Source organism: Humulus lupulus, chromosome 8 (genome assembly GCF_963169125.1).
Source record: "Humulus lupulus chromosome 8, drHumLupu1.1, whole genome shotgun sequence".
In the NCBI taxonomy this organism is placed as follows: Eukaryota; Viridiplantae; Streptophyta; class Magnoliopsida; order Rosales; family Cannabaceae; genus Humulus; species Humulus lupulus.
Window position 1 is genome coordinate 36,843,840 of NC_084800.1, and position 19,660 is coordinate 36,863,499.

General features: G+C 39.7%; 1 protein-coding gene across 1 annotated transcript; it reads left to right on the plus strand.

Annotated features, from left to right (window-relative positions):
* The first annotated feature begins 336 nt into the window (after positions 1–336).
* LOC133796813 (photosystem II 10 kDa polypeptide, chloroplastic) lies at positions 337–1,747 on the plus strand. Its single transcript, XM_062234477.1, has 5 exons — positions 337–574; positions 735–793; positions 885–940; positions 1,300–1,352; positions 1,538–1,747. The coding sequence occupies exons 1-5, from the start codon at positions 418–420 to the stop codon at positions 1,630–1,632; spliced, it is 420 nt and encodes a 139-aa protein (XP_062090461.1). The 5' UTR covers positions 337–417; the 3' UTR covers positions 1,633–1,747.
* Positions 1,748–19,660: the final 17,913 nt, after the last annotated feature.

Sequence of the window (19,660 nt, forward strand, 5' to 3'; positions counted from 1 at the left end):
CTAACCATTAAGGAGTAAGTACTTTCAAATTCCTTGATCTACATCTACATATATAATTTCATAACTAAAATGTTCACAACTCCATCCTTTGGAACAAAAGTCCACTTTTAAAAAAAAATAAATAAATAACACTGAGTCCACGTGTCAGAAACCCAGATGGGTCCCTATAGATTTTCATATATCTGAGAACTGAGAAGTACTACTGGCTGAAACAGCTCGGGTTTTGATAACGTTTTGCAACCATATCCAGATATCCTCCCACAGAATGAACGCCACGTGTCACACCAACAGCCACATCTGTCCTATTGGCATTTTTATATTATGAGTTAGGGGAGAGAGAAGGAAATAGTAACCAAAAAAAAAAAAACAGAAGCAAAGGAAAAAGAAGATCAGAAAAACTAAGGTAGCTTAGGGAAAATGGCAGCCTCAGTTATGACATCAGTGAGCCTTAAACCAGCTCCCTTTAGAATTGAAAAGTCTTCTGTGAGAGGCCTTCCCACACTCTCAAGAGCTTCTTATTCCTTCAAAGTTGAGGCCAGTGGAGGCAAGAAGATCAAGACCGACAAGCCCTATGGTACCTACATCTTACAAACATAAATAAACATTTTTGTTTTACTTATCTATACACATATTTATATTTAATTATTATGTACGTAGTATTTGTCATATTTGGGTTTGAGTTATAATGGAATGTTATTTATATATCTTAAAACTTTATGATAAATAATTTACAGGAATTAATGGTAGCATGGACTTGAGGGATGGACTTGATGCCTCTGGAAGGAAGCCTAAGGTTTTTTATCTAATTTTAAGTTATGTGTCTTAATTATTTATTTGATTGAGCGAATTTATATTTCTTATTTGAACCATATATTATGATTCAGGGAAAGGGTGTGTACCAGTTTGTAGACAAATACGGTGCTAACGTCGATGGTTACAGGTATTAACCCATCTCTTATAATTAGTATATATGTTTGGGACTCTACTGATAAAGTAGTTTCTTCTTTTCAATTTATAGGAGACTACTTTATTAATAACGTATTTCATACCCATAAAATTTTGATAGACACCCATTAATAAGAATATTACATAGGTTGTGGTATAACACTAACACTTACAACATAGCTTAAGAAGTTACCAAATTGAATTTCAATAATTTGAGGATATTGATTACAATAACTTTGCATGTAGCAACATATATAAGATTGTGTTGTTGTACTAATAATCGTAGTAGTAGTATTTATATATATATATATATGATATAGATATGCTAACAATCTGTAAATAAATGATGTGCAGTCCAATCTACAACACTGATGACTGGTCTCCTTCTGGCGATGTCTATGTTGGTGGTAAGTAACTCTTTTGCGTTTCATTAAAAAAAAAACTTTTTATCTCTGAAACAGCAAAACTCTCATTGGCTAATCATCAAATTTTAACAGTACTTTTTTTTTAAAATGTGATTAACTTTTGGGTAGAGAATAATGTTATGATAGTTGGAAATATTGCATATTATAATGCATGAGTATAATTGCAGGTACAACTGGATTGGCCATATGGGCTGTTACTCTGGCTGGGCTTCTTGCAGGAGGTGCCCTCCTTGTCTACAACACAAGTGCCTTGGCTCAGTAGAATATCATGTTGTAATCAAGTTGTTGATTTTGTAATTTGTGTTTTGTTATATAAGCCTCTCCAAGTAAACTGTCCAGACAAGAAATATACTCTTTATGCATTTTTACTTTTAGTATTTTTATACTTGTTTCTACATTTCTAATTGGTAATTAGTGATTAGTTGTTTCATATACAATATAATGACACCGGTGCTAAACATAGATAGACACCACACACTAAATATTTTAAAGTGTGAAAATTAGTGTCATCTTTAGTATTTTTCTTGGTCATCACCAAACCTTTGAAATGATGAAGCTAACCCTATTATTATTGATGGCTTTTAACATAACATAATTACTAATTATTACAACAATAAATCTTCACTCCCCCTACTCCTACACTTAAATTTCATTCAACGACTACAAGAGACAACTTTTTATCCGTTTTAAGATGTTGTGAAAATAATAGACGATGAAATTTTGTTTTTTTATGATTACCAACTTAATTATTCAATTTAAATAATTAATTGCTGAATTGTTGCAGAAATATTTAAACAGACACAGAGACTCGTTAAATAGAAACCAAATATGTTTAAACAGTTTATCACCGGAAGATAAAAACGAACATAAGGTCAAAAACACACGAAATTATATGTGGTATCAGCAATTTTTGCAGATTGCTACTAGTCCACGGGGCCACGCCCAGAGAATGAAATTTATTAGAAGAATATCTAAACGATTACAAAACCAAATTGACTTATACAAATAAAGACTCCCTCTTGAATTTGTCGCAACTGTTGTAATCTAAACTCCTAATCAAATTTCTGAAGTGCTAAGGTCTTGAACTCCCTTCAAATCATAACACTTGCACTTTTCCTCCCGAAAAGTGTCTCACGAACAAGACTTCTCCCGAAGTTTGATGAACAATGTCCAAGTGTGTTCTACCTGCACAATTAGCGCAAAGAAAATAATACAGAAGTACACTGTAATAAACCACTAAGAACTTGCTAGACTCAAGTTCTTCACATAATAAAAAGTCTCTCTAAAACTTGAAAATATTTGGAAAATAATACACCAAGAGAGATGATCAAAAACCAGCGACATAAGCATGATTATATACTTTTTAGAATCCCTTTAGGTCGTGGAAAACAAATCAGAAACCAACCAGCCAATAAATGGAAAATCTTCCCAAACAGGAAAGTCAAAATCTGTTCAAACAGACTGGCAATCCGTTCAAACAGATTCATTGAACCTGGACAGTTTTTAAACTCAGTTTCCTTAAATAAATAAGGAAACAAAATATACATTATCTCTACAAGCTGTACACGATTTTTAGACAAACAAATCAGATCAAGAAATAAAAATAAATACCAATAATTTCCATATAAATAAATTTCAAGAAAATATATTCTTTTATAGGAAATTATATATTTATTTTTATTAACATATATAGAATAATCTGATTAGAAAACATTTCACAACAAAACATGAAACTACCCATTTTGAAATACCACACAATATATTTCGAAAATACATTCCATAATTAATTTTGTCAATTTTATCAAATATGCTAATAAATGATTTTACAATCTCCCCATTTGGCAATTTGATAGACAAAATTAATTCAAAAACCTGCAACACAAATGTTAGTTACAAGTAAAGAGAAAAAAACTCCCCCTGCAAACATGCATTAACTTATAACAAACATATAAAGAAACTAGACTTAACTCCCCCTCAAAATAAGAAAGTCCAGAGTTAAACAAAGCAGGTTTTTGGAGGTACTCTCCCCCTTTGTGTCTTTCAAAGAAGCCAAAGAAACAAGAGATGCTCGAACAACAGCTAGTTCTGTAGCAACAGTTCCTGAATCTGGGGGGACAGATGAGAATTCAGGAGGAATGTCATCTGAGGCAAACTTCAGCGATTGAGTAGCAGGGGTCTTCTTAGAGGAAGCTCCACGAGTTTTCACCATTGTTCCTTATCTGAAAAGTAGCAAACACTTACAAAACAATGAGAGAAAAAAAATAAGAAGAAGAAGACTTAGAGGGATCGTGGGAAGGAGACAAGCTTTTTAAGGACAAGAACTTTCCATTTAAGACACCCACGACAAAAAGAGTTTCTCATTTTTTTATTTAAAAAATAAAAGGAAACAAACCTTAATACACACAAAAAAAAACAACCTTACTCGTTTTTTTATTTGTTTTTTTTTATTTAAAAAAAATGTTAAACAAAGTACAAAACAATAAAGAGACAAATCATGATATTTCAAATAGAGAAAGAGGACAAAATAAATTCCTTGGAGACAAAGAATATATTAAATCACACAAAATGAATGCATAATTTCACATAATTACCACAAAGATTCAGTCCACCATGAATTTCCTTGTCAATCAAATTTTTATTTTTTTTTATATATATAAAAATGCACAAAAATAAAACTCAACCAAAAATATCTGCTTTGATCAATGTGAGTCATCCTGATAAGAATAAAATCCAGCAACTGAATAAGTGTTAGTGTATACCATGGATAAGAACACTTGTGAAAATAAAAAATTAGAAAGAATATTCGAGAGAAATAAAGAACAATTCAGTCACAAGCACATATTCTTAAGTGAATCAATCAACATGTATGAGTCTTACACACATTTTTTTTTTATTATAAATTGTGTACAGTTTTTCTTACATAGTTTCAAGCATAAGTGTGTGACAGTGTATGCAAGGGAACATTGCCCAATGACAAATAAGTTGTAACGCCCTGGTTACCCCAGAACAGTTACGGTGAACCGGAAATTTGACCCGCTACCCGAGTCCTTTGGTTAAAAATGTGATCTAAGTGTTATTATCAGGTTAAGGTAGAAAACCAGTAAAAAGGAAAGGGTACATTTCATTAAGTAAATAAACTGCTCATGAGCCTTTCAAAATGTTTACAAGTAGTTCGTAATACAAAAGAGTCGCTACAGTTCCAAATTTACAATCCCCGCCGGCCTAAGCGGCAAAAATTGGGTAAACCCCTAGTCCCTCTGAGAACTCCTTGACCGTGGCGGTCAAGCGGCCCTGTATGTACACAACATCGCCCAAGTTCTCCACTCAGGGTTGGCCAAGCTTTTCCTTTCCTTTACCTGCACCACACAGCACCCATGAGCCAAGGCCCAGCAAGAAAACACAATAAAATATGATATAATATCAACAGCGATCATAATAAGCATCCAGGACTATCAGTCCAACAAATAGGTGACAATAGCCAAAAGTCACAATAACGAGCAGCGCTCCCTCTAGCCATGTGACGATAGGGTCACCAGGGCTTAACTGATAAGTGATTCTCTCATATGTTTGATCAGGACAGGTGCATGGTGATTAGTCACCAACATAACCTTCCTCACGACTCTAGAGTCGAAGCTATGGACAACGTCCCTTAGCCACGTGACAACCGGTCACCGAGGTCATATACCTTGGCTATAGTCATCTGGTTGTAGACCAGGCAAGCGCTTATAAGTTCATCGACCTTAGGGTCGGTCCCGCATTAATGCTATAGAGCCATTCAATGCGTGATCATCGACTTTAGAGTCGGTCCCTGACTAGTCAGTGTCATAAACAGATAATATGAGTTCACTAGCATTCAATATGCAATCCACGTTCACATATATCAACCAACATGCCTCAATATCAAACCATGCATGTCACATACCTATACAGGGTGCAACTGTATTCATATACTGTTTTCTTACCTCAAGTTCGAGGGAGAAGTATGATAAAGACGACCCCTGAGAACGATCGATCTTTTAGTTCCTTAGCGGTTACCTAATCACAACCAATTATAACCTCCATTAATGAGAATCCACAATAATAGGGTCTTAACCTAAGCACCACCCTCGGGACCTCGAAACATGCCCACACGGTGAGTAGATTCGATCTCGGGCCTTAAGGATTGAAACCCCAAGTCAAAAGCCCTTAAAAACACTCAAAACGGGGTTTGGAAGGAACAGGGTAGCGCTACAGCGCTCAACCCCTAGCGCCACAGCGCTCTACACAGAACCTCCCAAGGGCCAGAAAACCTCCTGAGGAGCGCTATAGTGCCCTAGGGTGGGCGCTGTAGCGCTACCTCCAGACCCAAACACCCCTGAACCGACCTTCTTCAACTTCTTCGATTCTAACTCGATTTCCAAGCTTCCAAAGCCTATTCTTGATGCCAAATAAACCCAAAAACCATCCTAACACACCCCAAACATCACAAGCATGGGAACCCTAGCCAAAACTCCCAACAAAACCATGACTTCACCCTAGTAGACTCAGCTGCAAAACAAAACCAAAACAGAGCAAACCAGAGAAAACCATGGTTAGAAACTTACCCAAAGCTTGGCTTATGATGGTCTTCAATGGTGGAACACACTCCCAAACTCCCAAGGCTTGCTTCCTAAGCTTGAATCCTCAAAATTGGTTCAAAAACCACAAAGAACAGTGAGGAGAAGAAGGTACGGGAGAACTCTAAAGTATACTCTGTTTTTCCATCATTTTCTTCAGCCATCAAGAGTTATATCTATCCTAGGGGTGAAATGTCCATTTTACCCCTAGGTCATTTAATACTTTCTAAAAGCTCCCAAGGGCATATCTGGTACTTTCCTCCTAACTCGTTAATCATAGTTAACGCTCTCCAATTCCCGCGATTCTCAATAATCTCAAATACCAATAAATCACAACCCGTTACCCTATAACTCCCGGTAACGCTCTAATCATCAAAATCACCCCGAGACTCAACCCAAGTCCCGACACTTAAACCTGTTGTGACTAAACCGCTAATCAATATTCTACGATCGTCTCATGTCGAATAACTCGAACAAACCCACATCATAATGTGGTCTCAACATATATCATTGACATGCATACAATTAACATTATATTATAATATAATTCTCATAAACATGCATAAACACATTTAATGGCATAATTAAGCAATTATGGCCCTCCTGGCCTACTAACCCAGCCATTAACCATAATAGGGAATCCGGGGCATTACATAAGTCTTTTTCGAAATTATAAATAATTGTAACCCATGAAGACGCTGTCACACTACACCAGTGGTAGCCCTTTTCTATGGTAGCGTATCCTCTTTATAACTCCGAATTACAAAGTTCCAACTTACTCAAAAGACGGCTTTCACACACTGATGTAGGTAGCTCTATTCTTGCACAGGAGCTTGAAACAATGCTACACAAAAGGAAGCTCAAACATTTAACCATTGATTGATTGACCCGAATATGCCTAGGAGGAATTGATTATTTTTCTCTCAAGAATATACAACTAAAAGCTCATAAACACAAGTCAGATTATCCAGCTTGACACACAACAAAATTTTCAAATTAATTGACAATTTTCTTAAACTTAAATAACACACATTTGATCAAGAGGACAACACAATAACAAGGAAATTTATAGAGAACAAGCCCCCAAAGATTTTCGGAGGAAATCAAAGCGAACCGAATGACACAGGATTTTATTTTCAATATTCCAAGACAAGAACTTTATTTTCAACTAATTCTCTTATGAAATGATGACGAATATCAATATGTTTAGTACGAGAATGTTGCACAGGATTTTTTGAAATATTAATTGCACTTGTATCATCACAAAAAATAGTTAAAATGTCAAGATCAAGCCCATAATCCATCATCATTTGCTTCATCCACAACTGTAACGCCCTGACTACCCCAGAACAGTTACGGTGAACGGTGGACCGGAAATTTGACTCACTACCTGAGTCCTTTGGTCAAAAACGTGCTCTAAGTGTAATTAACAGGTTAAGGTACAAAACCAATAAAAAGGAAATGGAGATTTTATTACAAAGTGCTCTGCAGAGCCAAACAAAACATTTACAAGTGGTTCTCAGTTCAAAATGGCCATTACAGTTTTAAATTTACAATCCCGCCGACCTAAGCGGCAAAAATAGGGTAAACCCCCTAGTTCCTCTGAGAACTCCTTGGCCGTGGTGGTCAAGCGGCCGCATATGTACACATCACCACATCAGCTCTCCACTCAAGGCTAGGTGAGCTTTTCTTTCCCTTTACCTGCACCACATAGCACCCATGAGCCAAAGCCCAGCAAGAAAACATAATACTTTTTATAAACATTATCAAATGATTATCATTATAATCACACTGAATCATAAAGCTTTAAGCAAGCAAATTAACATCACATGATTCTAGCGGGAGAGTGGCTGCTAGGTAAGCCACCAGCCTCCAAGCTCTGTTTTCTAGCGGGAGAGTGGCTGCTAGGTAAGCCACTAGCCTCCAAGCTCTGTTTATTCATCGACCCTCAGGGTCGGTCAGGCATTAATGCTCCTTGAGTCATTCAATGCTAGTAGTCGATTAGATCTAATCTCTGTTGGCTTGCGTGATTCACGCTAAGGCCGTTCTGACAAATAAATCAGCTCTACCTGACCTGTGTCCAGTATCACTGCCGAACCTGACAAATAAGTCACAGCTTCACAGCTGATACTAACACTTTTGTCGATTCTGTATTCAATCCATGTCCATATTTATACAATCAACATGCCTCACAAATATCCATGCATGTCTCACTTTGGGTGCATTTTTCTTACCTCCGGTTCGAGCAAGAATGAATACAAAAACAACCCTGAGAACGATCAACCTTTTGGTCCTTTAGCGGTTACCTGGTCATAACCAAATTATGGGATTCCATCAATAAAATGAACAATAAAAGGTCCCCAAACCCAAACCTAACCTCCAGGACATCAAACACTACTCAACCGGGTAGTAGGTTCAACCCCGAGGCCTTAAGTTTGAATCCCCATGCTAAAAACACTATTCTGGCCAAATTTTCCTTGATGGGCCGCGGCTCACCAAAGCCATGCCGCGGCTCACCCTCCTGACAGAGGTGTTTCCACCTCTGAAGCCATCTCAGGCCGCGGCACACCCTAGACAGGTCGCGGCTCATTATGCTAAATAACCCAGAATTCAGCACGCACCAGCAAGCATCTTCCTGCGTTTTTCCTTAGAACCAGCCCTTCAAACCAACTCAAAACCTCTTCCAAACACCCATTTAAACCTCCAAACATCACCCATAACTCTCCCTCATCATATCCCAAGTAAAACACCACAAGAACTCCCCTTGATTCCAACTTTCCACACCAAAATCTAGAGCTGAAATCTTCAAACAAAAACAGAGTACAACCAGAAAATAATGGATAAAACTCACCTCAAACTCAGAACCAAACCCTCTTCAATGGCTGAACCAAGCCTAAAACCTCAACCCCTTGATCTCCTAGCTTGATTCCACCCTTTGAGCTCAAAACTTCAAAGAAGGAAAGAGAGAAATGGATGCACGGGAAAGAGAAAGTTCACTCTCTGTTTTTGCTCTGTTTTGTACGGTTTCTACAGCCTTCTAAACATCATATATATTCAAGCCAAAAGACTAAAATACCCCTAGGTCATTTAAGGCCTCTAGCACCAACTCAAGGGTAATTTTGGCACTTTCCACCTACACCGTTAATCATAATTAACGCTTCCCGATTCCCGCTAATCTCAATATTCTCAAACACCAATATTTCACATCCCGTTACCCTTTAATACCCGATAACACTCTAATCATTAAAGCACCCCGAGACTCACCCCGAGCCCCGAGCTTAAGCCTGTTATGACCAAACCGATAATTAACATTCCTTGATCGTCTCATGCCAAATGGCTCGAATAAACCCACATCATAATGTGGTCTCATAATATGTCACAAACATGCATACAAATAATCAATTTACCCTCAACGGGCCAAATTACCATCACACCCTTGTAATTAAAAATATGGACTCACATGCATGCATTTCACATCATATCATAATATAATCAACATATACATGCATTTTATCAATCAATAACATAATTAAGCAAGTATGGTCCTCCCGGCCTACTGTTCACGCCGTTAAACACATCGGAGAATTCGGGGCATTACAACAACAGTTGAGCACAACAACTTCCTGTTGCAATTTATTCGGCCTCAGCTGTTGAAAGAGAAATAGAATTTTGTTTCTTGCTGTGCCAAGAGACTAGATTATTTCCCAAATAGAAACATCCTCCACTAGTGCTTTTTCTATCATCAGTGTTACCTGCCCAATCAACATCACTAAAACACACTAGATTATGGTTAGTTTCTTTTGAATACCAAATACCATAATCAATAGTCCCATGAACATATCGAATAATTCTTTTGACAGCTGCAACATGAGACTCCATAGAATTTCCTTGGTACCTGGCACACACACCAACACTATAACTCAAATCAGGTCTACTAGCAGTGAGATAAAGGAGACTACCAATCATACTCCTATACAGTGTAGGATCAACTTTGACACCATTTTCATCTTTGGATAACTTCACAGTCGTTCCCATTGGTGTTTTGACAATCTTTGAACTTTCAAGTCCAAACTTTCTGACCAAGTTCTTAGCATATTTGCTTTGAGAAACAAATGTGCCTTCATCTAACTGCTTGACTTGCAAACCTAAGAAATAAGTCAATTCTCCCACCATGCTCATTTCAAATTCCTCTTTCATTTGTTTCACAAATACCTGCACCTCATTGTCAGAAGTAGAACCAAACACAATATCATCAACATAAATCTGAGCAATAATTATGTTAGATTTAATATTTTTGATAAATAAAGTTTTATCTACTCCACCCCTTTTGTATCCATGAGAAACAAGAAATTGAGTGAGTCTCTCATACCAATCCTGAGGGGCTTGCTTCAAACCATAAAGAGCTTTCTCCAATTTGTAAACATGATCAAGTGCATGGGGATCTTCAAACCCTTTGGGTTGTTCAACATATACCTCTTCATTCAAGATCCCATTGAGAAATGTGGATTTGACATCCATTTCGAACAACCTTCTTATTGTCACCATACTGTCTTTTGGATTTCCAAGTATTAAATCAGCTGGATGATTTAATTTAACTCTGGTTAATGGCTCCTTTTGGACTTCATCCGAAATAATATCTGGAAATTTCTTTTCTGTCTATCCAGAATCAGTTTCATTGGATTCGTGATCTGTTGGAACAGATGGACCAGACGTTGCAACAGTAGTATCACTAATAGAAGCTTCTTCGTGTTTTTCAGTAGGTTCATCAATAAACCTATCAATTTCTTCCTCAGTAGAAAACTCAGAAAAATCCCTGGCATCATCAATAACAACGTTAGCCGACTCCATTACAGTTTGGGTTCTCATGTTATACACACAATAAGCCCTACTGTTAGTGGAGTATCCAATAAAAACACCTTCATCACTCTTAGCATCAAATTTACTAAGATTTTCTCTTTCTCTCAAAATGTAACAAACACATCCAAAAACATGAAAGTAAGCCACACTTGGTTTCTTACCTTTCCAAATTTCATAAGATGTTTTAGATGTACCTGGACGGAGAAAAACATGATTTATGATATAGCAAGCAGTGTTAATTGCTTCTGCCCATAACCGTTTGGTCAATTTTTTGCTATTTAGCATCACTCTAGCCATTTCTTGAAGAGTGCAGTTTTTCCTTTCTACAACTCCATTCTGTTGAGGAGTTTTGGAAGCTGTAAACTCATGAGAAATACCTGCAGACTTACAAAAATCATCATAGACAGAATTCTCAAACTCTTTACCATGATCACTTCTTATACGAACAATTTTTCCAATGTTGCGATCTTTTTCAACTTTTAATTTCAAGCAAAGTGTTTTAAAGGCATCAAAAGTATCAGATTTTTCTTTCAAGAAATCCACCTAACTATATCTAGAAAAATCATCCACACAAACAAAAATATACCTTTTCCCTTTTAAACTCTCTATTTGAATTGGACCCATAAGATCTATTGACTGTGTTTTTGGCCAACGACGTGTAGACGTCAAAAAGACAAAAATCCTTCAAGAGAAAAATACGACACAAACAATTTTTATAGTGGTTCAGCCCCAGTGTGTTGGTAATAGCCTAGTCCACTTAGAGTTATGATTATGAATCTACACTCAAGATCAGATGAACCTGAGTCAACTGAGTTTCTTCAGCGCAGATGAAAAGAATACAAGATTTCTCTCAAGATACAAATACTCTCTCTGGAAAATCGAATCTGAATCTTCTCTATGATGCCATGAGCCTTGTATTTATAAGCCCAGGATCGTAAAAATGCAGTCCCTCATAATCGGGATCTTTCTGTTATTCTTTCAATATTTAATTAATAATAATATATAAAATACAACAATATGCGATTCTTTGGGATAAAATGAGAGATTCCCGCACAGGTATGATCGATTCTTGTTGAAGCCGTTACTGGGATCTTTTGCGTAGCACTGTTCTGTTTAGTCGGTCCACAACACACCCAGAAGGAAAACTGAAGGGCCAAAACACTTCACTGGTCGACCACATTCTCACTGGTCGGCCAAGACAAGTGACTAGTCGGCCAAACACATGTCCGGTCGGCCAAACACTTGACTGGTTGGACAAGCACCTAACCGGTCGGACAAGCACCTAATTTTTCGGTCATGACACTTGACTGGTTGGTCATGACACTTGACTGGTCAGTCAAAAATCTTCACCGGTCTACCGGATCACTCCTAAGCCAGATCACCCAGTCATTCCTTGCTATTTGTCACTTCTATTGTCACGTCATCGTTTTCAAATTTTGGGATAACATTTTCCCCCCAAGTTTATTATATGATATTCTCATATAATAAACTTTTTTCTCCACTAATGATGGCACAACAATAAAAAATCTAACTGTACATTTTCCCGCCTATGCAACAAACCACGACGCTATAGCAGACCATGATCATTGTAATTAACTGCTCCAATCATGGGGGAGAAAATATACCCAAGAGAATTCGAAGAGTCTAAAAATAAGTGATAATTTCCACTTTTTCCCTTTAAATAGACCCATAAGTGCTCATAATCTCATAAGCAAAAAGAAGATCAAAAAGTTCCCCATCTCCCTCATCTTTTTTCCCTTGGCCGTGCACCCCAAAAGCTCTCCTTTTGGCCAAAAAGCTTCAAGGATTTCAAGAAAAAGCTCCAACTTCTTCAAGCAAATCCAAGGGTTCTTCAAGAGATCAACACATTTGGGTAAGTTCTTCATCCTCATCTCCATTTATGTGTTTTTTTTCTCAAAGCTTAAGAAAAAAAAGTGTAGGTCAAAACCCCCATAAGAAATTTTCCCTTGAACTTGTGCATGAATCTTTGGTATATAAGGTGTATTGTGACAGTTTTGATATTATATAGGCTATGGGTAGATCAATTTTGTCTTCAATTTCTTGAAAATTTGAAGAAAAATAAACTTTCTATCCCAAATTTCATGTATGGGTCCTTGGGTATTTGATGATAGATAGGATCCCTATAACTTTTTAAAACCTTTCAAATCCCACATTTTGATCTTGTTATTGTGTATTTTGGGTGAGGAAATGTGTTTGTGTCCATGCTATTTGAGATCTAGGTTTTATCGGAAAGGGTTTAGGGAAAACACCCATGGCCGATCGGTCATGGCTGTTTGTTTGCTTGAATATTCGGGCATTCCTATGGCTACTCGGACACAAAGGGATCGGGCATGAATCTTGTGCCCACCGATCGATCACCACAGTCCAACACCCCAGCCAATCGGTCAATATGCGTTGGCCCCTCGGACGCACATCTCAACTCGGATACGTGCCATCAACAACCGCTCGGCCACAGGGCCTAGCTCCTCAGTCACACGCACACATCGCACCCGATCGGCCACTGGGCTTAGCTCCTCGGACACACGCACACACCACACCTGATCGACCACTGGGCCTAGCTCCTCGGACACACGCACACACCGCACCCGATCGGCCACTGGGCCTAGCTCCTCGGACACACGCACGCCCGCACCCGATCGGCCACTGGGCCTAGCTCCTCGGACACACACACGCCCGTTCGGTCATCCTGCAGACATCATGCCGAGCTACTCAGACGCTTGCTTGATGCGGCTCCAGCCGCAAGTGCATGCCTCGGCCCCAAGGCTCACATAAATTTTAATGCCCAACACATGCATGCAATACTTTTACTAACCAGATAAATATTTTCTGAGTGGTAAACATAAATATTTTTCTTGAATCAATTGACTTATATTTGTTTGGTTACTCACCTCCCCTTATTTATTTTTTGTAGATGAATCGCTTTGACTATAGGGGAGGTGACAACCATACAAATTCTAACACTTCCATTCCGCAATCGAGCGATACTCCTCAAAGCAGCGACTCTTCGTCGAAGTCTCCTAGCAGTCGCACCCCCGAGGATCGCCTTCACCGTCTTAAAAAAATCCTTCCCCGATCAGCCTTATATTTCCTCCCCGAAGAACAGTTTCTCAATCAGCAGGCTGAGCAGTCAGAAATGAGGGTGAATAAATCCAATAGACTTCCTCAGGACCAAGACCCTCAGGTGGCTCGCAGAGCGGCACAGAAAGTAGTGGAACGCAGTGAAGTCCGAATTGCGGCTTCTTCAAGACCACCTCGCCAGATACAAAAACCCAGCAAGCCTCGGAGAAAAATCATTCAGAAATTTACCACCGAGATTCAACAATTAGCCGTTCAAAAACCAAGAAAGGACGGAGAAGAAACACCTTCTTGGTTTACAGCCAAACCCTCCAAACTTAACCCCTACATGTTCGACAAACACATTCAAGCCTCGGGCTTGAAAGGGGTTAACATGATATGTCCGCGCCCTCATCAGAGAGCCAACAGGCCTGGTGGACAATACTGTGCCTGGTCTAGGTATCACGTATTCGCAGGAGCTACCATTCCACTGCATCCTTTCTTTCGGTCAGTAGCGGACTACTTCAACGTCTCTCCTTTCCAGATTGCTCCCAATGGGATTCAGGCGTTTTCTGCTCTATACATCCTTTACTTCCTGCAAGGCTGGGATCCACCCACTCCTCATGAAGTGCATTATCTCTTCGACTTCAGGACTAACCCAAGCGACAAGAATACAGGTTTTTTTCACCTCTTCCACAGGCATAAAGGGATCAAATACCTCCATGGTATCGCTCATAAGTCAAATCCTGGAAAATACTATACAGAGTATTTTCTTACTTCAGATATCAAAGCCAACAACGTAGCCTTTACACATGCGATTCCATTTCACCAGCCCTTGCCTACCAAGGAAATGTGTTCCCGAGCAGAAGAATTGGCTAATATGTGCACCGAGGAGAAGAATGTAAAAGAGTTGGTTACCGTGGATAATCTTCAGATGGTGGGGCTGTTACCAAGTAACCGGAATATCCTATTAGAAAATACTACTGAGGAAGCGAATGTAACTGACCAGTCCAACGCTGACACTGAGGTAGTGACCGATCAGTTCTCTCCCGGACCGTCTCCCTACTCTCGTAGACCGGGTGACCTTATCATTAGGGAACCCCTGCCAGAGGACCAACGTAGACGTGTCATTCCCACACAGCCTAGGAAAGGAAAGAACATCCAGCTTCATAGAGACTTAAGCTCATCATTTGATGAAGAGGATGACTTCCTTGACCAAATCCTAAACTCAGGTCTAGTAGTCATGGTGTGATGTTTGGTTTTTAAATAACTTGGTTATACGGGATTTATAGAGTTGTCTGGTAGTTGTAAAGTATTTATCTACATATTGCTCTACTTTTTACTAACAAATCTTGTGTTTACTCTTTTGCAGATTCAGAGATGTTCAGGTAATTCAACACTACCCATGCCCAAAAGAGGAAATCTGGGGAGGGAAGTGGCTCAAACCCCCCAAACAAAGTTCCAAGGACAACCCCGACCAGCCAGGGAAGACAATTCGAGCAGCCAATTACAATCCCGCAGCTAACCCCCTCATCGATTTCTCCCTCTGCGAGCCTAACCCCCATTCGCATGACTGGCTTAAGTGAGCCCCTTCGCACTGCTGGTAACATTGGGAAAGAACTGCTCGACCAAACCCTTCATGATGCTTCAACGATTCAAAGCTTTGAATCCTTGCCTCGGCTTAGTGTTGAAGACGTCTTGCAAAGAGGGCTCCCTCAGCTGATGAATGTAAGTATTTTATCACAAGACAGTTTATCATTAATCATTTTTACTTGTAGTAACTTCCTGTTTTCCATGCAGTCGCTTATCACTATCAGCCATGCTCAGCATCGAGCAGTAGACTACAAGGAATTGATCAAGGTCTTAATTGATCAGCTAGTGGACGCCCAAACTAAAGTGGAGACTTTAACTTCCTCGGAAAAAGATCTCAAATCCAAGGTGGAGCAGGCAGAAAAGACCATTGCTGAGCGGGGTGGGTCTCTTAGGGGGCTGGCTGACGAAAACCAAAAACAAACTCAAATCAATAAGACGTTGACTGATCAGCTAGAGAAATTGACTCGCGAGAACGAGGAGCTAAAGCGAGAGAAAGAAGCTGATCTCGCTCGCTACGAGGAGATTTGTTTCAATTGATTTACCAGGTGTGGAAGCTGAACAAACCTCTCAACCTCGACTTTCTCACAGAGGAGGCCAAGGCAGAAGAGCTTGCCAAATGCGAGGCAAAGGCTGCTGAGGAGGCAGCTAATCCTGCTGGTACCACACCTTTTTCTCCCACGCTATCGTTCCGACCGGAAGAAGCCACTGATGCTGAGGAAGGTGTTGATCAACCTGAGTGACAACCTGACTAGGGAGCCCCATAGCCGACCAGTGAGCCTCCATCCGACCAGCTGACTCCTTAGCATACTAGTATACATTTATTTTCTATTTTGCTATTGTACTTTTGCTCGTATGACCGAGCTATTGGCATGAACACTTCACTTTTTTAGACTTGAGTCTTTTAAAAGTTTTATTACATAAATGCCTTATATTTTCATATGAGTACTTAGTTTTCTAACTTAGAAATTCTAAACATTTCATAAGTTACTACTAAGCATGCTTTCTCACATTCTTATTGCTCTAACATTTTATGAGCATAGCGTTTTATTTACACACGAATAGTTTTTCTTAACTTAAAATCTTGAAAAAATTCCAAGTTAATTAAGCTTTGTAAAACAAGTTAGCTTAGTGGCCCTTTTGACTTCAAAGATTTACAAGTCAGCCTGAAAACAAATAGCTTTGCTCATGTTCTTATTGCTTGTGTTGAATTGTATACCAGTATACCCTATGTGCCCCCCAAGTGATTGAGGGTTTAAAAATCCTTGATCACTTGCTACTTGACCGAATTTGTCCGAGCAGTTATTACTCGTGAAACACGTTGAATATACAGAGGATATTTCAGCAGTTCAACACTGCAAAAACATGCAATTATTTAAATGTTGGTCATTCATCTGATGGATACCAACCAGTTGAACACTGCCCGGTATTTCCTCCATAAAACCATTTTTGCTTTAAGTTGTAATGACAGTTGAACACTGCCAAAGCAAGAATAATCAACACATATGTAAAAAAAATGATAAAGCGTGTCTAATTACGAGTCTCAAATAAAATAGAATTGTTCAAAATAACATGACTGGTTAGCAAATAGCCAGTTCACAAACAAATTTAAATAACAAGTTAAACACTTGAGACAAAGCTACTACTCTGTAAGCAGTATTTATTGATAATATTTCCTCAAGTGCTTGTCATTCCAATAGTTTCTGATCAGCTCTCAATTTAATCGAGAAAGTTTGTAAGTGCCAGGTGGTAAGACTTGCTCAATCTGATACGGTCCCTCCCAGTTTGGTCCTAGCACTCCAGCTGCTGGGTCTCTGATGAACACCTTTCTGAGGACCAAATCTTCGACCTGGAACTTTCGATCTCTAACTTTGGAATTAAAATAGCGGGCCACCTTTTGTTGATGAGCAGCAACTCTCAAGCTTGCTTTTTCTCGTCTGTCCTCGAGAAAATCTAAAGATTCAGCTAGCAACTGGTGATTCTCCTCCTAGTCGTGCATGGTTCTTCGATGAGATGGTGGGTCTACTTCCACAGGCAACATGGCCTCATATCCATATGCCAAGGAAAAAGGGGTATGGCCAGTTGTTGTCCAGGCAGTAGTTCTGTATGACCAAAGGACTTCTGGTAATTCTTCCGCCCAAGCACCCTTAGCTTGCTCTAGACGCTTTTTTAGAGTGTCTTTCAAAGTCTTATTTACAGCTTCAACCTGCCCCTTGGCTTGCGGATGAGCTACCGAGGAGAAACTTTTCGTAATGCCATGTCTAGTGTAGAAATTAGTAAACAAGTCACTATCAAACTGAGTGCCGTTGTCAGAGACTATCTTCTAAGGCAGACCATAGCGACATATTATATTCTTAACCACAAAACCTAACACTTTCTTCGAGGTGATCGTTGCTAGTTGTTCAGCTTCGGTCCACTTGGCTTCGGAATCACTGTTCACTTCAACCGACTAGGCACAAACATCTTTAGCCAAGCGCAAGCCTGCTAGGAGGGCTTCATACTCTACCTCATTATTAGAAGCGTTAAATCCGAATCTTAATGCCCAATGAATTCAGTGCTTCTCCGGCGTGACTAATATAATTCCTGCTCCCGAATGATGTTCGTTTGACGACCCATCAACAAAAAGTTGCCAAGCAGGAAGTTCCTCTCTCTGCCCAGTTACACGCTCTTGCTGGTCAGGAATATCATCAACCCCAGTACATTCAGCAATAAAATCTGCCAAAGCCTGTCCCTTGATAGCAGACCTCGGTTGGTATTTGATTTCGAATTGGCCCAATTCAATCGCCCATTTAAGTAGACGACCAGATGACTCCGACTTTTGTAAGACTTGACGTAGGGGTTGGTCGGTAAGGACTTTAATGGGATGTGCCTGGAAGTACGGTCGCAATTTTTGGGATGCAAGTACCAAGCAATAGGCCAACTTCTCGATCATGGGATACCTGGACTCTGCTCCTATCAGTCGCTTGCTAACGTAGTACACCGGACGCTACACTTTATCTTCTTCTCGTACTAGAGCAGCACTAATAGCATGCTCTGTGACTGCTAGGTAAATAAAGAGGTCTTCCCCATCAACTGGCTTTGAAAGAACAGGAGGTTGAGCCAAGTGTTCCTTTATGGCTTGAAAAGCTTGCTCACATTCTTCCGTCCATCAAACTTCTTGCTTCCTCTAAGCAAGTTAAAAAATGAGACACACTTGTCCATTGATTTAGAGATGAACCTGCTTAGAGCAGTAATCCGCCCAGTCAAGCTTTGCACATCCTTAATTCTGGCTGGAGACTTCATTTCTGCGAGCGCCTTTATCTTCTCAGGGTTTGCTTCAATCCCTCGTGAGTTAACAATAAACCCAAGAAAATTTCCAGAACTTACTCCAAACGAGCATTTGAGGGGATTCAACTTCATGCTGTACTTTCTCAGTACTGCAAAGCATTCCTCCAAATCTCGTACATGTCCTTCAGCTTCCTTTGACTTCCCCAGCATATCGTCTACGTACACCTCCATGTTCTTGCCAATTAAGTCACGGAACATGCCATTCACTAAACACTGGTATGTGGCTCCCGCGTTCTTCAAGCCGAATGGCATGACCTTATAACAGTACAACCCTATGTGTGTTCGGAAAACCGTCCTTTGGACATGCTTTGTTCAGGTCGGTAAAGTCCACACAAGTCCTCCATTTTCCATTGGACTTGGGTACTAACACTGGGTTTGAAACCCAGGCAGGGTAATATGCTTCCCTTATAAACCCGTTTTCCTTTAGCTGCTCTACCTCCTCCTTAAAAGCCTTTGCTCGATCTTTGTCAAGCAACCTTCTCTTCTGCTGCACTGTTGGATAGCTTTCATCCACGTTGAGCACGTGGCTAATCACAGTTGGTGAGATACCCACCATATCCTTGTGAGACCAGGCGAAGACATCTTGATTCCTCCGCGAAAATTCTACCAGATGCGTTTTACTTCTGACTTCAACTTTTTTCCAACCTTGACCCCTATAGTCAGGTCATTCTCATCTATTGGAACCTCCTCTAACTCCTCGGTAGGTCCCACCTCACTTTCATAATCCCCAAAGCGAGGATCAAAGTCCATTCCCTCGCTTTGGGCAACGCCCTATTTGGTGACTTCATCACCGGATGGGGCTTATTGTTCACTTAAACCAAGAGTGCTTTCTTGGCCCAACTCTTC